Source organism: Emydura macquarii, unplaced genomic scaffold, assembly GCF_026122565.2.
Source record: "Emydura macquarii macquarii isolate MOO-44397 ecotype Brisbane River unplaced genomic scaffold, CSIRO-AGI_Emac_v2 contig_3475, whole genome shotgun sequence".
NCBI lineage: Eukaryota > Metazoa > Chordata > Testudines > Chelidae > Emydura > Emydura macquarii.
In genome coordinates this window covers 1-23,185 of record NW_027133612.1, presented here as the reverse complement: position 1 = coordinate 23,185, position 23,185 = coordinate 1, and the positions used below count along the sequence as shown (strand labels likewise).

The window sequence follows — 23,185 nt, the reverse complement described above, 5'->3', positions numbered from 1 at the left end:
TTGGGAACACTGGTGAGTTGACCTGTAGACTCCAAGAACACATGCAGGTTAGATGGGACTAATTTATATAAAAATTAAATATAGAAATCTTTTAAAATAAGCCAGTTTGTAGATATTAGTAGCATTATATTTATAATGGTTGAGAGGGCCTGTTCAGTCTTAATTGACAAGATTGAAATAGAGTCTGCCACGATGGGCCCATTATAAATGCTTTGGTAAACTAATTTAGATTAGACAGAATTGTTTTCAGTTCAGACCCAGCAGTTTTATTTGGATTTGGGGGCGAGGCTTCTGATTTTTGGACAATATTTAGACCCCCAAATCTCACTAGGACTCTCTCCCCTCTTCCAAAGTCTCATGCCATATTTCTGACTTACTGGCGGAGACCAGTATGGATATGACAAGATTTCACAGGTCTTCACTGTTTATCACTACAGTGATAATGCCAACCTAGAATAGGTTTCTAAGTAACAAAAGGTGTAAGTCCAGCCTCCCTGCAAAATGAATTCTTTTTTTCCCCGTTCAATGAAGGTTTGTTTATATAAAATAGAGACAGAGGGAGAGTCATATTTTAGCTCAAGTCAGTCTTTTGGAAATATTTATACGCTCTAAAATCCACCAGAGCAGCACACTGCAAGCTGCCAAAATAGGCTCAAATGGTGTTTTACATGCTTCGATTCCCAACCTGCACTAAAATGAACTAACATCGGGTGTTTGGTTTGTGTAGTGCCAGTATGTGAACAGCCGCCTGATGTTGATTTTGGCGAAATTATTAGCGGCAAGCAATCACAATATGTGGAGAGTGACACAGTGCAATATGGCTGCTACCCTGGATACACGCTGGCAGGATCTGAACGGATAACATGTGATGGGAGAAACTGGATGCCACCACCAAAATGTTTGGGTAAAGGGATATTTGAATCTATTTTAGTCCCCATAGCTTAGGTCTTTGCGAATTTTTGTTAATTTATGCAGATGTATGTAGAACTCGGTAGTTAATCAGAGGTCATAAAGGAGAGGAATCCTTCATTATTTCAGTATTGCAGGAAAGCAGTTGGTGTAGTTCCATGTTGTGAAATCAGTGTGCATACCGATGCAGGTATTTGAAAAGGAAGAAAACAAGTAATTTATTAAATTTCCATCACTGGATTTTATAGCATTGTCTCTTCAATGTGTTTTGCCTCAATATAGAGGTTGACATTATGACTCTGGAGTCACCTTCTTTCCCTATGCCTGGAACATCTTTCCTCCTTCAGATCCCTCCACAAAACTCACCTCTTGTGGCTTCACTTCTCCTGCTCCCAGTAATCTATGCTCACACAGACCCTATTCCAACTCCTAGGTGGACAATTTATAAATAGTGATTTTAAACATTTGCCAATTTAAAAAATATTAGCTTAAGAAGTTAATGTAACATGACAAACTACACTAACTTTAACCCTCACTTCACTTCCCCACATACATCTCCTAAGAAATTTAACTCTTTCCCCTTGTATTATGCATGTCACATTGAGCCCCTAGATGTAATTAATATTCCTAGTTACAACTTTAACTCATATGTGCCACATTTTCACAAGTACAGTGAAACCTATCAGGAGTGACCTATCAAAGGAACTGATAAAAACAGTCAACAGAAATGATTTTCTGATAAAAATGAAACAGAATTGTACTCAATATACTTAGGACTTTTAGGGATGGTGTCCTCATGAAGGTAATTGCTTATAAGGGTGGTCGCTTTGGAGATGTCATTTGAATTTAGTTTTGTATTCTCTGGGGACTCCAGTTCCAACTATACAATCAGCAACAACCACACTTTGCAGATTACTCATCACCATCTTCCTTTCACCATTGCTTGACAAGTTTAAGTTGCAACTGAAATGCAATTAGACTCTGAGCCCAAATACCTAGTGGAAGCAAGATTAGGCCCTATATGTAATGCAGACCCATGACATCTATTATGAGATATAATTAATAAATTATTTCTGGTATGTGATATAATCACTATTCTGGGATCATATCATGGAAGAGATTCTTATTATGGTGAAAGATTAAAAATAAAGAAATAGCTTTAATTGTGTGTATTCTGATTTGGAATTTTGGAACTGATGAACTTAAAGCTTTGTAATGAATAGTACATTGTTTTAATTTTTTCTTTTTTCATTTAGCACCATGTACCATCACAAAACAGCAACTGGAGGACAAAAAACTGCTTCTGTCCAGTGGCCGTAGACGTACAGTAATAATTCCAAATGATCAAGTAGTGGAATTTTTCTGCAGTGAAGGATATAACCCCACAGTTCCTTCAGCAAGGAAATGTCTTGATGGGCACATAGATTTTCCACTGTGTATCTCTGGTAAGTATGATCATTTGCAGACACTTCCTATATCTCAAATGATATGGAAGGAAGATAATGAAGAAAATCTCATCCAAAATAACCTTAAGGATGAGCAAACAATGTTTGGCTCTGCAGTGTCATTTGTTTTTGTTTGTTTTTGATTAGAGACAGGAAAGAAATGTGGACGTCCACCTGTTGTTGCTAATGGAGATATAACTACTTTTCTCCAAAAAGAGTATGCCGCAGGCTCTGCTGTGGAATACAAATGCCAAAAGTTTTATACAATAAAAGGGCAAAATAAATCTTTCTGTAACAATGGAAACTGGACAGAAACACCAGTTTGTGAGGGTAAGATGATGTTTTCTACAACAAAACCTATGTGTCTTTTCAATGCATCTATCTCCAAATATATTTGATAGTAGGTAAAAGTGCTTCGCAGTTTAAATATCACTTTGTTGTTACAAAGTTCAAAATATTGATACAAAATAATTTAACACAGACATTTTCCCATTAGAAATCAAAATATTTCTGATGAGAGTTGCAAAACTCCTGAGCTTCTTTTAGGGAGATTTTGGCATATGTATTTTCCTTACAATTTCAGTGAAATTCATTTAATGAACATTTAGTGAAATTTCAAGGTGGAAAATTCAAAACTGATAAAAGCAAATATTTTTCCACACAACATGTAATTAGACTGCGGAACTCATTGACACTGGAAGTGATTGAGGCCAAGAAGTTAGAGTCAAAAAGGGATTCAGCATCTATATGGCCTAAAAAATCTCCAGAATTATCAAGATTAATTATCATAAACATTTTGGAAACAATATTTAACCTCATGTTTCAGGGTTTAATCATTCTGTAATGATTACAGATCAAGCTGAGATCTAATATAAGGGAGTGAGGAGGGGGCCAGATTATCCCCACCTCTGTCTGCCTCAGAGTTCTTAAATCTTCCTCTGATGCCTCTGGTACTGACCACTGGCTGGTACTGGACTTGATGGACCTCAGCTGTGATCTAGTCTGGCAATTCCAGGTTCCTGGCCAGACCATCTTGCTATTTCTAACATCAGAACAAATGTGCAATTATTAGAAAAGCTCAGTTAATAGCTTGGTCAGTGCTTGTTCCTGACAATCCAGGTACCTTTACCTTTCTCATCTCCTTGCCCCCCTAATAACACTATCTAGACCTCATTAGGGGTGCAACTCACTCATGTGCACAGGGCCAGCACAAGGGCTGTGATCCACTTATGTTCCACTTGGACTCTCTGAATGGATCTTAAGTGGGATGGAATTGGTACATAGGCCTCTACATAGGGATGAATTTCCCCCTAGAAAAGGAAAATAACAGGTACGAGGTTAGGATTCTATTCAGGTTCTTATACTGCACCCATCACTCTGGTACCTTAACGGATAGTGTGTGACACTATTATAAACAGAAGGCTTTATACTAGTCTCTTGGCCAAGCCCAAATTGTGGCCACTCTTACTTATATCATTGGCTATTGGGCTGTTTGAACTTGGCATTCTCTTCCTTCCTTTTAAAATTGTACTTTGAATTGTTCCTAACCTCTGACAAACACTTTGCTTCAATATAAGTTACATGTTTAATTACATAACTACAGCATTTGCACTGGCTAGAAGGGTAACATAACAATTTGCAATGTGATATCTTAATATTACAGTGTAATTTGTATCATCTTACAGTGATAACCATATGTATAGATTCCTGTTTTTCCTCATTCTAGAGCCATGTGTTCTCTCTCAGGAAGAAATGCTAAGCCGTGGCATAGAGCTGAGTGAGAGATACAATGGAAAACAATACATACAACGCGGTGATTTTGTTGTGTTTAAGTGCAAATCAGGACTTGGACTACAGGCATTTTTATCTCCTGATTTTACTGTGCAGTGTAATTCAGGCAATATTGTGTACCCCCAGTGCAATAAAGGTATGTGTTTCTTACTATTATTATTCCTTGGGCTGTTCTGAGCTGGGAGGAAAATGAGCAAACTTACATAACACAAAAGCTTCATAGGCTTGTATTTGGTAAATACAGAAAAAAATTACATAACTATCAAAAATGTGCAGTGTACAGCTGACACTTGTGAAATGAATTACCTTGTATTTATTTAGGAGGGTTTCACTGTTTTAGTTCTCAGAACACAATGATTTAATAGCTCAGGGTAGATAGCAACTGTAATTGCCCTGTTGCCTTATTTGTCATGCTGGAAGGAGAATGGCACACACATAGAAAATAATTAGCCTTTAATGGAAAAGCCAAATTAGATGCATTTATGGTTAAATTGGCTCCTCTTGCAAATACAAGATTCCCAAGTATGGGTTTATGAACCTAGCAGATGTGCTTTTCTATTCATTTATGATTACCAGAAAGAGTTGAGTAAGACAGTGGATAAATGGGACCAGAAGGTAGAATTTCCTTGGATTTTTGGAAAGTTCTCAACAAGGTCCTTCACAAGAGTCTACTAAGGGAAATAAATACTCAGAGTAAGGAATAAAATTCTATCTAGGTTGAAAACTTGCTAGGCAATGGGAAACTTGCGGCAATGCGTAGTGGGTCTGAGAAGATAGAAAGGTATTCAGGCACCTTTCTACCTCGCCAGATCTGGGGCCACAAGTGGGTAGTGGGGACTGATAGAAACAGCTGGACGCAGCATAAGGGCTGTTCTAAGTTGTGCTGACAAGAGGAATCCCATAAGGACTGGGTGGAGTGCTGTGAATCACAGCCCAAACCCTTTGGTCCTGGGGCTGCCCATGAGAAGCCACTGCCTCACACAGGAGGAATCCTCACCAAATCCCTTTAGGGATAGTTTAAGCTCCTGTTCTGTCACCCAAGCGGTGAGAGAGAACCTTAAAGGAACCAAGGATGGGCCCCCCTAGGGCTTAAAAGTGATTATTTAGAGTGGAAAGAATTTAAGTCACCTCATGGGAAGCCTCTCAACACACCAGGTCCAAATGCAGGGCACAATGTGCAACAAAGACCTCAAATGAGGGACACAAACATTTAGTCATGCTGGAATTTCTCTAAGGCTTGCCCAAACAATGATATTTAACTGCTTTTTAATGCATAGTAAGTAACTCAGCGGAGAAGTGCTTATATCACAATAATCATGATCATATTTGGCACTGGAAACCTCATTAGAAAGATTTTAGCACTTCTCCATCTTCTTAGTTAGCCCAGTACAGAGCACATGCAAACTGTATAACCAAGAGGCACAAGCATGAATGAACCTTCCTAGAGCATAGATCTCTTGGCAAGGTAAAACTTCCCATGAAGAATAACTCCAATATTCTAGCCCTCCACCCTTCCTTCCATGTTACCTGTGCAGTGAGAGAGGTGACTACCTGGAATCAGGAACTAAGAGAGATCTCGAAGAAAAGAAAAATATAAAGTAGGTTAAATATTCATTTTAAAAAATAGCAAGATTGATCTTTTACCTTCTTGAAGGCTCAGATTTTATAGGTGTAATTAGGGCAGGGAACAATGCTATCAACATTTCCACTTTCAGTAACTAATACCCTAATATAGTGCAATTATTCTGTGTTTTCATGCTGTGTGTTTATTTTAGATGTGTTAGGAAGGTGTGGTTCCCCACCTTCTATTCAAAATGGAAACATCATTTCTGACCTATTGCCAGTATATGCATCAGGTTCTTCAGTGGAATACAAATGTCAAAGTTTGCATACAATGACAGGATCCAAAACAATCACATGTCGTTTGGGAAAATGGACAGCGCCACCAGTTTGCACAGGTACATCTAAAATTATCTGTGTGACATGAAAAAGGAACATGGCGAATTAGGTGACTGTGAGAGTTTCAAGATTTCAAAAATGGCATCTAAATTTGCCTCTGTAGCTTATTTGCATAGCCAAAAACCTGCATTTGTACATATAAACAATATTTGCATGCATAACGAAGTAGCTTGACATTCAGTTGTTTTATTTGATGCTGCAAATTCAGCATTTTTAGCATGGGGGGAAAAACAATATGACAGAATTCTGATCACAGATTTAGAAGCCTTGTGGAAGTGACTTTAAAAATCAGTGTCAGAGTACAGGATCTGTCTAGGAATGTCAATGGAACAACATTCAGTGCAATTCTAGGTGAATAGATAGCATTTCTTACTAATTCAATATCACGTAATGGTGTGCTATGGATCCATTAAAACCTCACTGAAATTATATTAACAAAATATTATTAATATGGAATAGTGAAGTGAATTAAGCACAGATGAACAGAGACATTCTTTGAGAACTCAAGCTAATAAGTCAGACAGACTTTCCTTTATCAACTCATGTCATTGTGGGGGGGGAGGGAGAAATTCAATAAGATGTGATGTGAATGCAGATTTTCCATTTAGCACTTCCTGACCTTGATACTACATCTAGGCACTGCAGCAAAGTAATTGGAACCACACATGATTAAAATGACACTCATGCTAGAGCGCAGACTGTATTGGGGTCTGAAAGCAACACTACAACTTGTCTGCACTCTGCCATTATTACAATCAATTTTTACTGTGGGGTGTTTCAGCATACCTTCAGCAACATATTCTTGAAATCAATAATTAAAGGACATCAATAAATTCAATAACCATAATATGTTGGAATAACAAAGAAAATTCTATAAGGCTAAAATAAATTTCTAACATGTTAAATAATCTTTAATTTATTTTTGAAAAGGCATGTACAACATCCTCAGAAATGATGAGGAAAAACACTGTAGAACTAAGACAGAGAGCTAGAGATAGAATTGGTTCTATATCTGAACACTTTATGGAATTTTACCGTAAGTGGGGATATGTGGAGAGCTCCAACATCTTCTGCATTTAGAGTAAAATGTTCACAAGAGAAACCACAATCATCCAACTAAAACATGTGTTAGCCTTTACTGAGGAAATGTAGGAGTTAAAAAATACAAAGAATGCTTGGCAGAGTGGCACCACTTGGGGGGGGGGGGGGGGGGGGGGAGGCGGAGGTACCATATAAACAGATGGGAAATCATGGTTCCTGTGCCAGACAGCTTGCAGTCTCAATAGATAGGATAAAAGGAGGGGGAAAGGGATACAAAGTGAACAGTGTTGCTTGATCTGGGACAATCACTCTCTCACCTCTATGGGCTATAAAAGTAATAGGAAAGTGTCTTAAATGTCCAGTCTTACCCAAATTCTCTGGCTGGTGCAATTTCCCATCCAGGTAGATGTCGTCTGCTATGGTCTGTGTCCCTTTGATATTTCTCTGAAGCTGATGTTTTAGTTCTTTTGTCCTTGCTGCAGCTCATCATTGTTAAGAAGTTCCATGATGGCTTTAGCTTTCCTGTTCTCCTCTCTTTTCTGGGAAACCATCTGATCTATCCATCTGATGGATGCCTCCTGGAGCACGGGTGCAGGGTGACAGGAAACAGTGCGTGCTTCCATACCTCCCTATGGAGCCAGTTGCATTGACCCACCCAGTCCTGCCCAGGTTGGACGGTCTAGCTTTTGCAGGGCTGCCAATTTTGTGAGGCCCTTGCACTCAGTCTAGCTACAGTTCAAGGGCCTCCACTGTTGGCAATGGTGCCAGTATCATTTAGGAAAGGAGGCAGCCTCTTAAGCAAGCAGGTGGCTTGTCATTTCTTAGGCTGTAGCTGTATAAACAATAGCTCTTTCTAGTAGCTAACCCTGCTACTGACAGAGAACAGTCAAAAAGGAGGGTGATTTGATGCTTCAAGGAAGAATCCCAGATTCCCTCTGCTCTTTTTACAATGACTCCTTGGGCAGAGTGTGATGCTGGCCACAGGATCACCTAGTAACACTTGGCAAGGTTTCCTCATGGGTTTGAGAACCATTAGAGAGACACCTGTTGGAGCTTTATTGTAAGGGTTCACAGTGTCAGTTGTGCAGAGACAAGCCATTTCCTCTGGACAATCACCTGACAGAACAAGTTATTGCAGTAGTTTACATGACTTTGCCCTCACTCACACTCAGAAGTATTTACTTCCCTGTATCTCCATCTACTTTTAACGCACCAATATAACATCTCTTGCAATCTCTAGCCTGTCCCTGATGTTCTGTGGCAGTGGTAATATAGATTTAATGACCCAACCTCTCATTTGGCCAGACCCTGAGCTCCTTATTCAAGCAAACCCTCACTGGCTTTCAGTAGGAGTTGGACTAAGCAAATTCTGAGTGAAGGCTGCGGGCCAAATTTTGTCATCTCTGCTCATGTTGAATAGTTAACATCGACTTTGATTAACCTTGCCCATTATTAAGACTTCAGGATTTGATCCACAACATAATGTGAATAAGAATGGCTGACTGTTCTCTAGTTCTGATTTTTAGGACCACAGTTTCACTACCACTTGCAGATGAGCTAGACAACTGGTGAAATACCCATTCCACTGAAGTCAGTAGAAAACTTCCACTGACTGCAATAGGACCAGGATTTCACCATGTATCTTCAAGCTTCCAGAATAAAGTGGTGTTACTCTACTCGTTCATTTTGTTTGTCTTCTCATATACCATAATGTCATTGGCAAGGTACTACTCAGTGTGAATAAGATGGCATAATCAGGCTATGTTATTACCAAGTAATAACACAGGTTTAGAATAAGAACAATGCAGAGAAAATAGATGTATCAGCTTTTGTTATGGTCAATTGTGGTTCCTATACAAATTCATCTTTCTCTGAGTTCTCCTTCTCAAAGAGTCTTACTATCATTCGCACCACAGCCTCTCAGTTTTCCCTGATATCTCTGCCTTACTGAGCTTTTTGCAGAACAAGATACAGCAGAGAGAGAAATCCCAGCAATATGAAAAACAAATTACAAGTATAAAAACCTTGAAGCAAAACAAAACTATCAGAAACAATGTATTGTGACAGTTTATTTGAATTGGTATTTATGTCTTAGATTATACTCCATTAAATACACATTTCAATCAAATCATTAAAATAATGCAGCCCGGCCAAAACATATACAAAAATAAACAAACAGTCCACCGTGTCTAACAACCAAAACCACCGACTCCCCTTAATAACCCTTGATAGCGTCAGAGATTAGCTAGTATTTGCAACAGAGCCATGTACAGTATCTCTGAAAGATATGGAGAAAAACAATATGGGGCTGAAATGGAGGCTGGAAGTGAAATAGTATTCAGAAAGTGGAGACTGTTGAATTTGATTATACAAGGTGATAGTGAGGGATTCAATATCTCCATTTAGAGTATAGCGTGTGGAGCAGAAATTGGCATATCTAAAGTGTAAGAGAAGAGATAAGTAATCACTATAATATTGATGAATCACTTGACTGCAATATTTCATAATTTTCGCTGAGAAATTCTAGGGCTTAAAAAATACATGGCAGAGTGGCACCATTGTGATGGTACCATATAAACACATGGAAAATCACGGGTTGCTGCACTAGGCAGCTTGCCATCTTAATAGACAAGACAAATGGTGGGTAAAAAAGATACAAGCAAAGTGATCAGAATGTTACTTGAGCTGAGATAATGATCCTCTGACATCTGGGACTCGTGTGTTACAGAGTAGAAAAGTGTTTTAAGTGTCTTGTTTTACCCAAGATCTTTAGCTGGCCCAATTCCTCATCCAAGCAGTTGACTTCCATTGTTGTCTGCACTCCTTTGAGTTCCTTCTGAGGCTGATTTTTAGCCTAAACCCTTGCTTCAGCTATCACTCTGAACACGGTTCAAGTTACACAAAGTTTTCCTGATCTTCTCTGGTTCCTGGGAAACCTTCTGATCCATGAGAGCCATTCTGCTGATCACCTCATTTATCTGCCTTGCCATTCCAGATTGGTAGTGTTGCAACTGGGCTTCTCAATCAGCCTGGACACTTTGCAGCTGCTGTCCCAACAAATATTTTATTTCAGACTGCATGTCATCTCTCACAGATGAAAGCATCTGTCTTAGATTAAACACCATTAGCTACACAGTTCAATCACATAATTAAAATAATGCAATCAGGCCAAAACACATGCACATATAAACAAACAGCCAACCCTATTTAACAACCAACATCATCCTACTCCTCTCAACCATCTCTGAGAGCTTAAGAGACTAGCTGGTATTTGCAACGTGTCCTAAAGGTGAAATAATTTAGGATATGGCAAAACCCAGGCGGAAACAAATTCCGTAGTGAAAAGTGTCTCACAGAAGGTGTTCTATCAGCAGATGCCTCCCTATTAAAATGAAGAGATTCAGTACCAAGTGTAGGAGCTGCTCCCAGTGGGATGCTACCCACCACGAGGGGCAGAGGGACAGGACCTTGGCAAAAGTGTTAGTGAACTACAAAGGGGAGCATAAAACTCATTCCCCCTAAACCAAAGTGCTGCATGCCGTTCACATCATGAAGCACCAAGATAAACCATTGTGTTGAAGGGAGACATAATGGTTTTGGAGCTATCCCTAGGGTGGACAGCCTACATGCTGTCCCAAACATGGACCCAGTTCTTTAAAGGTTATGTATTAGATACAGAAGGTTGGGTTATATGTAGAAAGGGGGCAGGAATACCTGTCAAATTATGATGATTAAAGGTATAGTTTTTTACTACTCATGTTAATTTTTGGCCTTAGCATTTTCAAAACTTTATCTTGTTAGTCTCCATCCCACTTTCTATGAGAAGAGGAGCAGAGAGAAGAAATGGCAGCTGGCATTTGAGAGTAAATTTCAAATGATGAGTTTGGCTTCTCTATGAATTATTTTTAAAATCCACCTGGCTGAGGGGCTTTTCAAAGGGCAATGCTTTGCTGCATCTATGATTTCATCAGTTATAGGAACATCATTAGGTTTTTGTGTCCTTGGATTCTTTCTTTCCTTCTTCCCTTCATTTGTGTGGTATTTCTTTCTTGTACTGTTCGTACTCATTTACTTCTGTAGCGTTATGCTGTGTTTCATATTCCACTCCTTTGGCCTGTATTATCCCAACTTCTGTTTAACCTGTGTCCTCTGACCATTATTTTACCCTCAGTCTTTCCTCTTCTCTCACTATTCAGATACCATGGTAACATTAGAATTCCCAATACTCTGAGACAAATGCTGGGTGCCTCAAGCCCCCTACATGGTAATATGGTCATGGAGAGAGTAAGTACTGCACATGGATGCACTTCTCAGTTGATTGGTCCACATGAGCCTGGGGAGGGGAGGTGCTGGGCCAAAGCCTCTCACTTTCTGGTTCCCTGCTAGTCAGTGCTCGATGCAAAATGGTGGGATTAGTAGGGCAGAGATGATTGACCCATAGGATTTCAAATTAATCTGTTTGAAAAGCAACCCATTAGCTGGTCTTGACAAAGCTAGAGCAGCTAGTAACCTATTTTGCCATCAGTTCCATGCTGCTAGTTATTGATGAGCAAATATCATGCTGCATTTGACTTTAAAATATATATTTTGTAGTATTTTATGTTCAGTTCCAATATCAAGAGGATTCTTTTGGTTTTTTCCTTGGGATCTTTCCTGCTCTATCACAGCACATTGATAGTGCAGTTGTGTAATATTTGTGATCTTACCGCTTTCACTGTAAATAAACACTGATGCACATATTCTCTCTTTCTACACTTAATTTTAGAGACTGCTGTAAAGTGTGGGCCCCCACCTGCTATTGATAATGGAGAAACCCTTGCCTGGAGGCTGTCAGACTATAAATCAGGTTCAAGAGTGGAATACCAATGCAAACATTTACATGTAATGAAGGGATCTGCATTTGTTCGTTGTCAGTTTGGCCGATGGACAGACCCACCAGTTTGCTTAGGTAGATACAAAAATCTATGATATGAAAAAGAACTCATGGAGAGTATTCTGTTGGCCCAATTTGGCTAGATTCTGGCCCACTTGCATCAGTTGAGCAACAAAAAAGGACCAGATATTAAAATATAATCGAAAGTAAAGTAACCACTGTATTACTTGAGCTGGGTTGCTTAGGGCTACCAACAGAGCAGAAAAGTTCTGTAAATTTTCTTTTCTTACCCAAGGTCTCTGGCTAGCCCAATTCATCATTCAGGTAGCTGACTTACATTGTGGTCTGCACTGATTTGCTCTCCCTCTGGCTAGGTTCTAGCCCATTTGCATCAGCTGAGGGGCACTAAGGAACCAGATTGTAAAATAGAATCTAATCCTGTTTCTCCCTTAATTCATCTACACTCTGTTCCCTCCCACAATATCACCCATGATAGATCCAGGATAGACCTATGGTAGATCCATGATATCACCCATGATAGACCCATGAAATATCTGCATTTACACAGTTAAATTATACTTGTCTATTTCCAGAGCCATGCACGACATCCCCAGAAGATATAGAGAAAAACAATATTCAGCTAAAATGGAGATCGGAAACAAGATTGTATATAAAAAGTGGAAGCTTTGTTGAATTTGCCTGTAAAACCGGATATGAGAGGGATCCAACATCTTCTGCGTTTAGAGTACAGTGTGTGGAGGGGAAATTGGCATATCCTAAGTGTAAGATAAGAGGTAAGTAATCTCCAGTTAAACTACAATATTGGTGAATCATCTGATTAAAAGATTTCTTAAATTTTACTGAGGAATTCTCTGGTTTCCAAAAAAAAAAAAAAAAAGAACTGAATATCATACAAACACATGGGAAATAATGGTTCTCACTTTTAAGAAGATCCATGTTTGAGCAAGCTTTCCTGATCTCCTCTAGTTCCTTGGAAAACTCCTATCCATGAGGGTCAGTTTGCTGGTCACCTCATTTATCTGTCTTGCCATTCTAGACCTGGAGTGTTGCGGTTGGGCTTCTCAAGCCATCTGGAGACTTTGTAGCTGCTACCTAAACAAATATTTTATCTCAGACTGCAAATTATCTCTCATACTATTATAGGAAACCACCAAATGTTGCTTCAATTTCTTTTGTGGTCTCCAACTCCTGTTTTAAGTCTTTTCACCATCTTTGATGTAACGGTTTTTGGCCTGAGTGGTTAGCCAAGACTGAGAGTCTTCCACTTCATTTTTTGGATTATGAAGAGAAATTGGGGATAGAGTGAGGCTTTGTATGATGCAGGATTTTTTTATGTAGAAAGAATGTACACACAGTCAAGTTTCTCTGAACACAAGAGGAACAAACAAACAACAGGAAGTAGTTTCTTTGCTCAAACTTCTAAGCCTTTCTTCAGATTCAGCAGTCTGTCCAAAAAATGCTCTCTCTATTTTCTCTCTTTTTGGCATCTTCTGGCTCAGACAATCACAGCTCCACCAATTAATCCCCAGTTCCTACGTGTATACATTGCTGGGACAGGGGCTGCACAACAAAATTTAAGGTGTGTGTAGGGGGTGACATAGGTTTGCCTCCCTGCTCACTGTCCTCTTCCTAGGAACTCCACCACCAACACCTAAGTGCCTTGGCTCACGAACCACTAATCACATCACCTCCAAATCTTGGCCAGTGGCGTTCTGACCTGGCTCATACAGGATCACAGTGCTGATCAGGTTTGGCTCAGTCAAAAAGCAATCAGACTAGGTGGCACTCTTCTCCCCCAAGGCTTTTCAGCCTGTACCTTGGAAAACCCCTTGCATGATCTGAGTAACACCAAGGGGTCAGATTGTAAAATAAAATCAGTGTGTGCGGGTCTCTCTCTGTTCATCTGGTCCTAGCATCCAACAGACTGTTCCTTTAGAGAGCATCACAATAGTTGTTTTGAAAGCCTCCTTCTCTACAATTCCTTCTTGTTCTTCTTCGAGTAGTGTCCCAACAGGTGCTCCACTCTAGGTGCATTAGCGCTACCTACACATTTGATAGGAGATTTCACTTAGACGTGTCTGTTAGTCTGCGCATGAATCCTGCTCAGTCTCATGCACCATGCTGTAGTTATAAAGCATGGCACGGGCAAACTGCCCTCAATTCCTTCCCCACCAGCAGAGAATGTCCGTCTGTATGGAGAGTATTGTGTTGGGCAGATATGGGGAGGTTCTGTCTCATTTGCATCAGCTGAGTGGCACAAAGGGACTAGGTTGTAAAATAGAATCTAACCCTGTATCTCTCTCTATTCATCTAACCCAGTCTATTATCTGTTTCCTCCCACAATATCACCCTGGTTGGTGTGAAAACCACCTTCTCTAGAATTCCTTCTTGCTCTCTCAACCATACCATCTCCTCTTTATTTTTAAAATCTTATCTGAAAATATTTCCTTGTTTTCTTTAGCAATGTAACATATGTGGTGACAGGGTCAATCTCAATACAATTAGTGAATCACATTTCCAACGATAGATCCATAGGTACATAGTTAAATTATATTTTTCTGTTTGCAGTGGCATGTACAACATCCCCAGAAGATATGCAAAAAAACAATATTAACTTAAAATGGAGCTCGGAAACAAGGATGCATTTAGAAAGTGGAAGCTTTGTTGAATTTGACTGTAAAAATGGATATGAGAGGGATCCAACATCTTCTGCGTTTAGAGTACAGTGTGTGGAGGGGAAATTGGCATATCCTAAGTGTAAGATAAGAGGTAAGTAATCTCTAGTTAAACTACAATATTGGTGAATCATCTGACTAAAAGATTTCTTAAATTTTACTGAGGAATTCTCTGGTTTCAAAAAAAAAAAAAAAAACCAGAAAGAACTGGGTATCATACAAACACGTGTGAAATCATGGTCCCTCACCCAGACAGCTTGCAATCTAAATGGGTAAGACAAACGGTGGGTTAAAGAGATAGAGATCACTAACAAAGTAACCACTGTATTACATGAGCTGGGACAATCTCCATCTGACAGCTGGACCTCTTTGGTTTACCAACAGAGCAGAAAAGTTTAAGTGTTCTTGTCTTATCCAAGTTCTCTGGCTATCCCAGTTCCTCATTCAGGCAGCTATCTTGCATTGTGGTCTCCACTGATTTACATTCCCTCTGAAGTTGATTTTAATGTTTCTTATGTCCTTGCTGGAGCTCATCACTGTTAAGATGATCCATGTTCGAGCAAGCTTTCCTGATCTCCTCTAGTTCCTGGGAAACCTGCTATTCATGAGCAGTGTTTTGAAAGCTTCCTTCTCTAGAATTCCTTCTTATTCTTTTTTGAGTAGTGGCCCAACGGGTGCTCCACTCTATGCGCACTTGTGCCCCCTACACCTTTGATAGGAGATTTCACTTAGTAGTGTCTGTCAGCATATGCATCCTGCTCATCTCGTGTAGGACACCGTAGTTATCTAGCACTGCATGGGCGAACTGCCATGAATAGCTTCTCCACCAGCAAAGATTATCTTTCTGCATGGAAGGTATTGTGTTGGGCAGCTATGGCTAGGTTTTGGCACATTTGCATCCGCTCAGTGGCACAAAGGAGCCAGATTGTAACATAGAATTTAACGGTGTCTTTATCTCTTAATATATAGCCCCAGTCTCCCCTCTGTTCCCTCACCCAATATCTCTCCGGTTGGCAAGAAAGCCACTTCCTTTGAAATTCATTCTGGTTATCTTAACCTCACCAACTATCCTTTACTTTTCAAATCTTATCTGAAAATATTTCCCTGTTTAAGTTAGGCATATAACGTGTTTGGGGACAGGATCAGTCTCAATACAATTTGTGAATCAATTTTCCAACATTAGATACACATGTACATACTTAAATTATACTTTTCTGTTTCCAGAGTCTTGTAACATATCCCCAGAAGATATGAAGAAAACCAATATTCAGCTGAAATGGAGCTCAGAAACAAGATTGTATTTAGCAAGTGGAAACTTTGTTGAATTTGACTGTAAAAATGGATATGAGAGGGATCCAACATCTTCTGCATTTAGAGTACAGTGTGTGAAGGGGAAATTGGCATTTCCTAAGTGTAAGAGAAAAGGTAAGTAAATTGCTGTTAAACTACAATATTGGTGAATCACCTGAGCAATAGATTTCTTAATTTTTACTGAGGAATTCTCTGGTTTAAAAATACAGTGGCACCATTTTGACAGGTACCATATAAACATATGGGAAATCATGGTTCTTGATCCAATCTAAATAGAGAAGACAAACAGTGGGTTAAAGAGATAGAGCCCACAAGCAAAGTAAGCATTGTATTCCTTTAGCTGGGACAATCTCCCTCTGACATCTAGGCTTCTTTGAGTCACAAACAGAACAGAAAATGTTGTAAGTGTTGTAGCCTGATTTTATAGTTATTAATTTATTGAATAGGATAATAGGTTTGCCAATTGCTTTAAGTAAAGGATTATGAGGTTTGTGTTTTAAATTAGGCTTTAGGTAAGTTTTATAAGGACACCGGGTACAACACAGGAAGAATTTTAGTGATAACCAGGATTTGTATAATTTTATAAATTTATTAAAACAACACAAAATAATAAACAAATGATTACTATAGAGAAAATAAAATGAATAATTAAATTGATAATGGATTAATACAATTTTAAAGGTAAAGACTTATTTGATAGATAAATTTATGATATGCTTTAAACTAGTATACTCACACCCTTTTTGGACTTGGTTTTTTTAGGGTAGTTAATGGATTAGAATAGCTTTTCATTAAATTTTTACGTTCCCCATTTAAAGTTTTTTTATACTGGCGCAGAAAACTTTTTTAGCTTCTGAAGAGATGTAGTTGAATGCTTTACAGGTATACTAGGAGATACCAACATATACCAAGGGGGTGTTCTTGGTTTACGAAATTTAAGGGATTTAGGCAGTGTTTGTGATTGGTCACATGATACCAAACGTCTACCTAAAGGGGCTAAAACTTTAGAATTATATGGTGCCCAAGTAACATTAGGTGAGGATACAGAGATAACATCCCTGCGCTGTTGTATTGCTTCTCGTTGTAATTTAGAAATCACTATATTACAAGCACTAGTTGCTTGAGTTACTTGACCTGTGACCTGTTTAGGGTAAAGGTTATGACCATATATATATTTTATTTTGTTCTACATTTATTTAAGCCAAAGGTTGAATATATATTTATATGAACAGTAGCTATTATCCAGGATGTGGCCTGGAAGGTACCTTGCATTACAGCTGAATAAAATCTAATTTTATTATTGAATCACACAATCATATCAAAATATATATGAAAAATATCTCTAATAATAATAATGCAAGCAAGCAGGCTAGTTCTATAGGCTACAGTGTTCATGTTTCATCCACGTTCTCTGGCTAGCCCAATTCCTCATGCAGGCAGCTGACCTCCATTGTGGTCTGCACTGATTTGCTTTCTGTCTGAACCTGACATTTTAGCTCCTTAAGTCCTTGTTAGAGCTCGTCACTATTAAGATGATCTATGTTTAGGAAAGCTTTCCTGGTCTCCTCTAGTTCCTGGGAAACCTCCTATCAGTGAGGGTCATTTTGCTGCTCTTCTCATTTATCTGATTCTAGACCGGATGTGTTGCAGCTGCGTTTCTCAATCTGTATAGAGACTGCCCCAACAAATATTTTATCTCAGACTGCAAATTATCTCTCATAGTATTATTGGAAACACCAAATGTTGATTCAATTTCTTTTGTGAAATCTCCAATTCCTTTTTTAGATCTTGTTTTAATTCCTTTTGTGACCGTCTTTGCTGTTACAGTTTTTGGCCTGAGTAGTTAGCAAGGCTGTGGTTCTTCCAACTCGTTTTTTGGGTTTTGTGTTACCAGATATCAAGAGTAAAAAATCAGGATGGGAGTGGAGGGTAATAGGTGCCTTTATAAAACAGAACCCCAAATATAGGGACAGTCCTTATAAAATCGGGACATCTGGTCACCTTATTTGGGTTCTAAGAGAAATTGGGGATTGAGTGAGGTTTTCTATGATGCAAGATTTTTTGGTTTACAAAGAATATACACAAAGTCCAGTTATCTGAACACAAGAAGGTGAGATGGTCACCTTATTTATCTGTCTTGCCATTGTAGACTCTAAGTGTTGCAGTCTGTCTTCTGAATCTGCCTGGAGACTTTGTAACTGCTGCCCCAACAAATATTTTATCTTAGGCTGCAAGTCAGTTCTCATTACTTTTTGGGAAACCTCCCACTGCTGCTTCAATACCTTTTGCAAAATCTCCATCTCCTGTTTTAATTTCTTTTGGCCATTTTAACTTATTTCTTTTTGGCCTAAGCATTTATCCAATATTCAGGGTCTTCTGCCTTGTTTTTGTGTTAGGAGGAAAAATGGAGGTAGAGACAGGTATTTTCATGACACTATCCTTATTATTTACAAAGAATACACACAATGTCAAGTTTCTCTGAACACAGTTGGATCAAACAACATGAAGCCATTTCCTTGCTTACAATTCCAACCCTATCTTTACCTTCACCATTCTGCTCAAAAAGACTCTCTTTTGGATTTCTGTCAGGGCCATGCAACCTATACTTCTCTTGCTGTCTGCTAGCTCTTGGCAGCTTTCTGACTTCTTTTTACTCACAGACAAACACACAGTCCCATCATTTAATCCCCAGCCCTTGTATTATCGGTCTCAGAGAAACCACTCAACCAGAAACGTCCCAGCCTTTGCTCAGGCCTTGCATGTGATCCACTCCTTAGGCAGTGGTTCCCATTGTTTTAGCTGTCACTAAACGAAGGGGCATGTAACTGCTTCATCATTTAGCCTGAAAGCATGATAGCTATCTTTTATATCAACTTCACTGGGTATGTCTACATAGCAGTGTGAGCCTAGGCTCGAGCTTAACCCCTCTTGCATCTACACAGCAATTGTGTTAACCAAGAGCTCACACGTAGGGTCCCAGGATCCTTCGGTGATGGAGGGTCTGTGTCTTTGTTAAGCTGGAATGTAGGGGTCAACCTCTATTTCTTTCCTGTGTCCACATGGCCCCATCTTGACTTGGGTCCTGGAAGTCCTCTGGATGTATCTCAGAGTTCTTTGGGGTATCTTCCTTAGTCCTCACTATGCCTACAATCTGTGAAATCTATTGCACTCTACTGCAAATGGAAACCACATCTGCCTTTGAAAATGGCAGCAGCTCATATCAGCATTAACCTATTACCTGCTGAACACCGGTCTGCAAGCACACTATCAGAGAGCCTACAGGGTTTTCAGTGGTGACCAGTCAGAAGAAGCTTTTTGCAAAGAGAGCTGCTTCCTGGTCACAAGAGTACAGACAGATTTTGGTGCACGCTGCCTGGGTGCCCCTGCACATGCAACCCCAGGGCGGGCAGGGGAGGCCTGAGAGTGGAGAGGGAACTAAGCAGCTGCCCTGCAAGGAGGCATCCTCCTAGCTCAGCATGGCCAGGGAGGGATGACCTCCAACACCCTGGCTGGTCCTTGCTGTCAGGGCAACAAGGGGGAGGCAGCACCAAAATTTCCCCACAGCCTCTCGGGGATCCCATAACCCTATCTCCTGGGGTGCATTGGGGGCAAGAGTAAGGGATGCCAGGGGTGCTGGAGCACAATGCATCCCAGGCCCTGGGGATGCACTTTAGCGCTCCTCAGCTGTCAGCAGCCGGGCTGGGGTGTGTGTGTGTGTGTGTGTGTGTGTGTTTTTTTCCTCTGAAACTTTCATTTTACATCAAACTTCAAAACAAATAAACAAACAAAACTAAATAAACCCCCACCTTCCTTCAACATCCCATTAAGAATGGCAGAGTTTCATTTTAATAGCTTGACAGCCCTGGTGTCCTGCTCCTCCCCAGAACAGGTGCACATGGGCATTTTCCTGCCAATTGGACTCAGCCTAGAGGGGGAGAGCCCAAGTTTCAGATTAGATAGCAGTTCAGTATATTGCCTTCTCAAACTGTAGCCATTCAACTGAGACAGCCACCAAAGGAAATAATTATGTGTGTATGTGCTCCTTATGGGCACCTGCGTCCCATCAATAGCACCAGCACGGTTGGGAAACTGGGGGGGGGAGGGCAGTAGTTTCCCCACAGTGTAACACATCATAAGACTAGAGTGTCAACACTGGGGGCGGGGTGGGGAGAGGCCGTGTTAGGCACTCTAGGATAGAATTGTTTGGGCTTGGGTATGTGCACTGCAGTGTGCATGCTGGAGCCCTAGGTTCAAGCACACATCAGAAAATACTTAAAATGGATTGTGGCTGCTCAGGCTGTGGGTTCCCTGACATGGGTCAGCTGATTCAAGTCTCATTAACCCTAGGCTTTACTCTGCTGTGTAGACATATCCACTGAGAGCTGTGACTGCCACTAGATCAAAGACTCACCTACTGCGAGCTAACCAACCTTAAGTGCACCAATACTATCAAAAATCTATGGGTGTAAAGATCTGTTTTGTTTTACACCATTCCAGTTCTCCTGTCTTCTGCTACAGAAGAAGTATAATTGCTGATCTTCCTCCCATATTAGGATTACTCTTATAATATTGTGACAATTCCCACCCCACTTCTTGTGAAGTGTTGTGAGAAATGACATCTCCTTTATAGCATTAGGGACAGAAGCAAATAATTCACCCTACACATGAAGAAGGCTGATGAGAAAAAGCTGTTAAGGAGTCATGGGTTGAAGTTCCCTGCTCCTAAAATTCCATCACTTTCCAGTGCTAGTGGTTACTCCATGGATACTGATAAAATACAGTAATATGTATGAAAAAATGCACAGTTTTCTGTGCTGCTTTTAAGTTCCACTTCATATAAAATATATATTTTTAATATGAACAGAAGTTGAACCACTGCAGTTCAGGGATAACTGCAATTAAATGATAGAATTTGTTCCCATGTACTTTCCAAAGATGGTTAAAATCATCCAGTGTGAATTTTAAGGAGTTGTGTTGAAATCAGTAGTCCTGTGAGAGAGCCATAGGGGATTTGTATGTAATATTTGTTTTTAAAAAAATGGACATGTACTGAATTAATTTTCTAATGTTTGTTTTCTCTCTGACAGGTATTTTTGGCTGAATACAAAGAATCATCAAAAAGATCATTTTAACCCAGTTCGAAGAATCAGAATCCATTGACCAGTTATTTGTAATGTTCACACATTATGTCCTTTGTCAGTATTTTATCTGAACTGATACATGTAATTACTTCTTTTTACTGGTCACAATGTATATTAAACTAATCATAAAATAGTAACAACAGATGGGCAAAAATGTTCAAACTCAAATCAAACTACGGCTTTTTTATTACATGGAAACGGAAGTTTTAAGGAAAATAGTACACTGCTGCACTTCCTGAATTTTACACTTCCTGCTTACTTAAACAGAAACCAGCCATATTTCCCTCTGGCCCAAAGCAGGAACTCTCGGAAGTCTCAGTAGGAACCTTAATCTTGGGAGGTTTACAACCCAGATGTTCTCAAACTGGGGGGGAGGGAGGAGCGGGGAGGGGGCACAGAATGTATTCTGGCAGGGCTTGAGAAACTTTAGGGGGAGAAAAAATTACTGCGCACATTTTACCCACAGCAATGAATAACTAGCAAGGATGATTCCTCCAGACCTATCAGGTTCGCAGATGGTGCTGTGCATTCTGATGAATTTCTGTTAAGCTTGTGTATCATTGTACAAAATCATTGCCATCTGTACATTAATGTGTTTGCTACGATACAGTGTGCACATTTAATTGTAAGCAATCACAGTTTTACTTTTGTTCTTATTACATCGACCGTTGGCTCTGTTTGAATCAATGCCTTACTGTTTTTAATATTTAGTGAGAGTTTCAGATTGATAATTTGTATTAGTATATGTACTTAGGTGGCAGTAGAGGGGGGAGAACACTACTACAAACACGAAGAAGGGGGTGTGATCAAATAAGTTTGAAAAACCACTGTTATAGCCTAATTGCTACCCCAGACTAACCAATTGTTATAGCCTAATTGCCACACTCAATTTTATGGAGTGAGATTTTTTTTTGAGTTCTGCCCATCACTATAAGCAGTTAGTCATCGTTCTTTCAAATGTTTTAGTCCATAAGAACCAAAGGATTATCCAGGAATCTCGCACAGTTTTACAGAAAATATTGATTTCTCTGGTTAAAATCTAAACTCAAATTTTCCTTTTTAAAATTAAATATTTGTATATTTCATTGAACAACCTTTTTTTAAAAAAAACCTGTTATTTGTACCTTGGGGAAATTTTTTTTAACAACTGTTGCAACGCAGTACCTGATATGTCCACCACTCGCCCCCACCTACCCACCTGGTGCATCAGTAAAACCTCGACCTGACCTTATTAGGCCATTAGCTCACTCCTGCTGAAACTGACCTTATTAGGCAATTTCCTCGCTCCTCCTGAAACTGACCAGGTGACTGGGAGCAGCTGGCTACATGACCAGTAGCACAGCCTCCCTAACGGTCGGCTCACCTCCCAGCCAAAGGTTTGCCCTGATTCAAATGTCTCCCCTCCAATCAGGAGTAACCTTGGCCACCTGAAGTGATTAGTTTAAAGCCAGGGCACGCCCCAGGCTCCAGAGAGAACTCACCATCTGCTAGACACACCAGCTGCCCTGTTTTTTCCCTCTCCCACTCCGGACTCCGAGCCTGAACGTGTAAACCTGCTCTGTGTTGCTACTTAGCTTCAGGGGTGATGTTGCAACTTTCCCTCCTGGGACTGGTAAGATCCTAACCTTCTTTCTCTTTCAGTTTCTGTTTTATATCTGCTCTGAAAGCAGAAGCCGCCCCCCCCCCCCCATTGCTAACCTTCTCCCTCTTTCAGTTTCTGTTTTAAATCTGCTCTGAAAGCAGAAGCTGCCCCCCCCCAATGCTAACTCTCTTTCCCTTTCAGTTTCTGTTTTAAACCTACTCTGAAAGCAGAAGCCGCCCCCCATTGCTAACCTTCTCTCTCTTTCAGTTTCTGTTTTAAATCTGCTCTGAAAGCAGAAGCCGCCCCTCCCCCCATTGCTAACCCTCTCTCTCATTTAGTTTCTGTTTTAACTGCCCGTGTGCCCCTCTGCAGTTAACTGCCCGTGTGACCCCCCTTCTGTGCAGTTTCTGTTTTAAACCCCGTTTGCCCCTTTGCAG

At 40.0% G+C, this 23,185-nt stretch overlaps 1 protein-coding gene across 1 annotated transcript in view; it reads left to right on the top strand.

The window, feature by feature from the left end:
• The window catches only part of LOC137144640 (complement factor H-like), an 82,222-nt gene extending 60,681 nt beyond the window's left edge, over window positions 1-21,541 (top strand). The window contains exons 20-29 of the mRNA XM_067535070.1: window positions 728-904; window positions 2,166-2,354; window positions 2,502-2,684; window positions 4,081-4,281; window positions 5,921-6,103; window positions 11,911-12,093; window positions 12,612-12,812; window positions 14,608-14,808; window positions 15,939-16,139; window positions 21,113-21,541. Of these exons, the coding sequence (XP_067391171.1) occupies window positions 728-904; window positions 2,166-2,354; window positions 2,502-2,684; window positions 4,081-4,281; window positions 5,921-6,103; window positions 11,911-12,093; window positions 12,612-12,812; window positions 14,608-14,808; window positions 15,939-16,139; window positions 21,113-21,126 (1,733 nt within the window). The 3' untranslated portion in view covers window positions 21,127-21,541. The remainder of the gene's footprint in view (window positions 1-727; window positions 905-2,165; window positions 2,355-2,501; window positions 2,685-4,080; window positions 4,282-5,920; window positions 6,104-11,910; window positions 12,094-12,611; window positions 12,813-14,607; window positions 14,809-15,938; window positions 16,140-21,112) is intronic.
• Window positions 21,542-23,185: the final 1,644 nt, after the last annotated feature.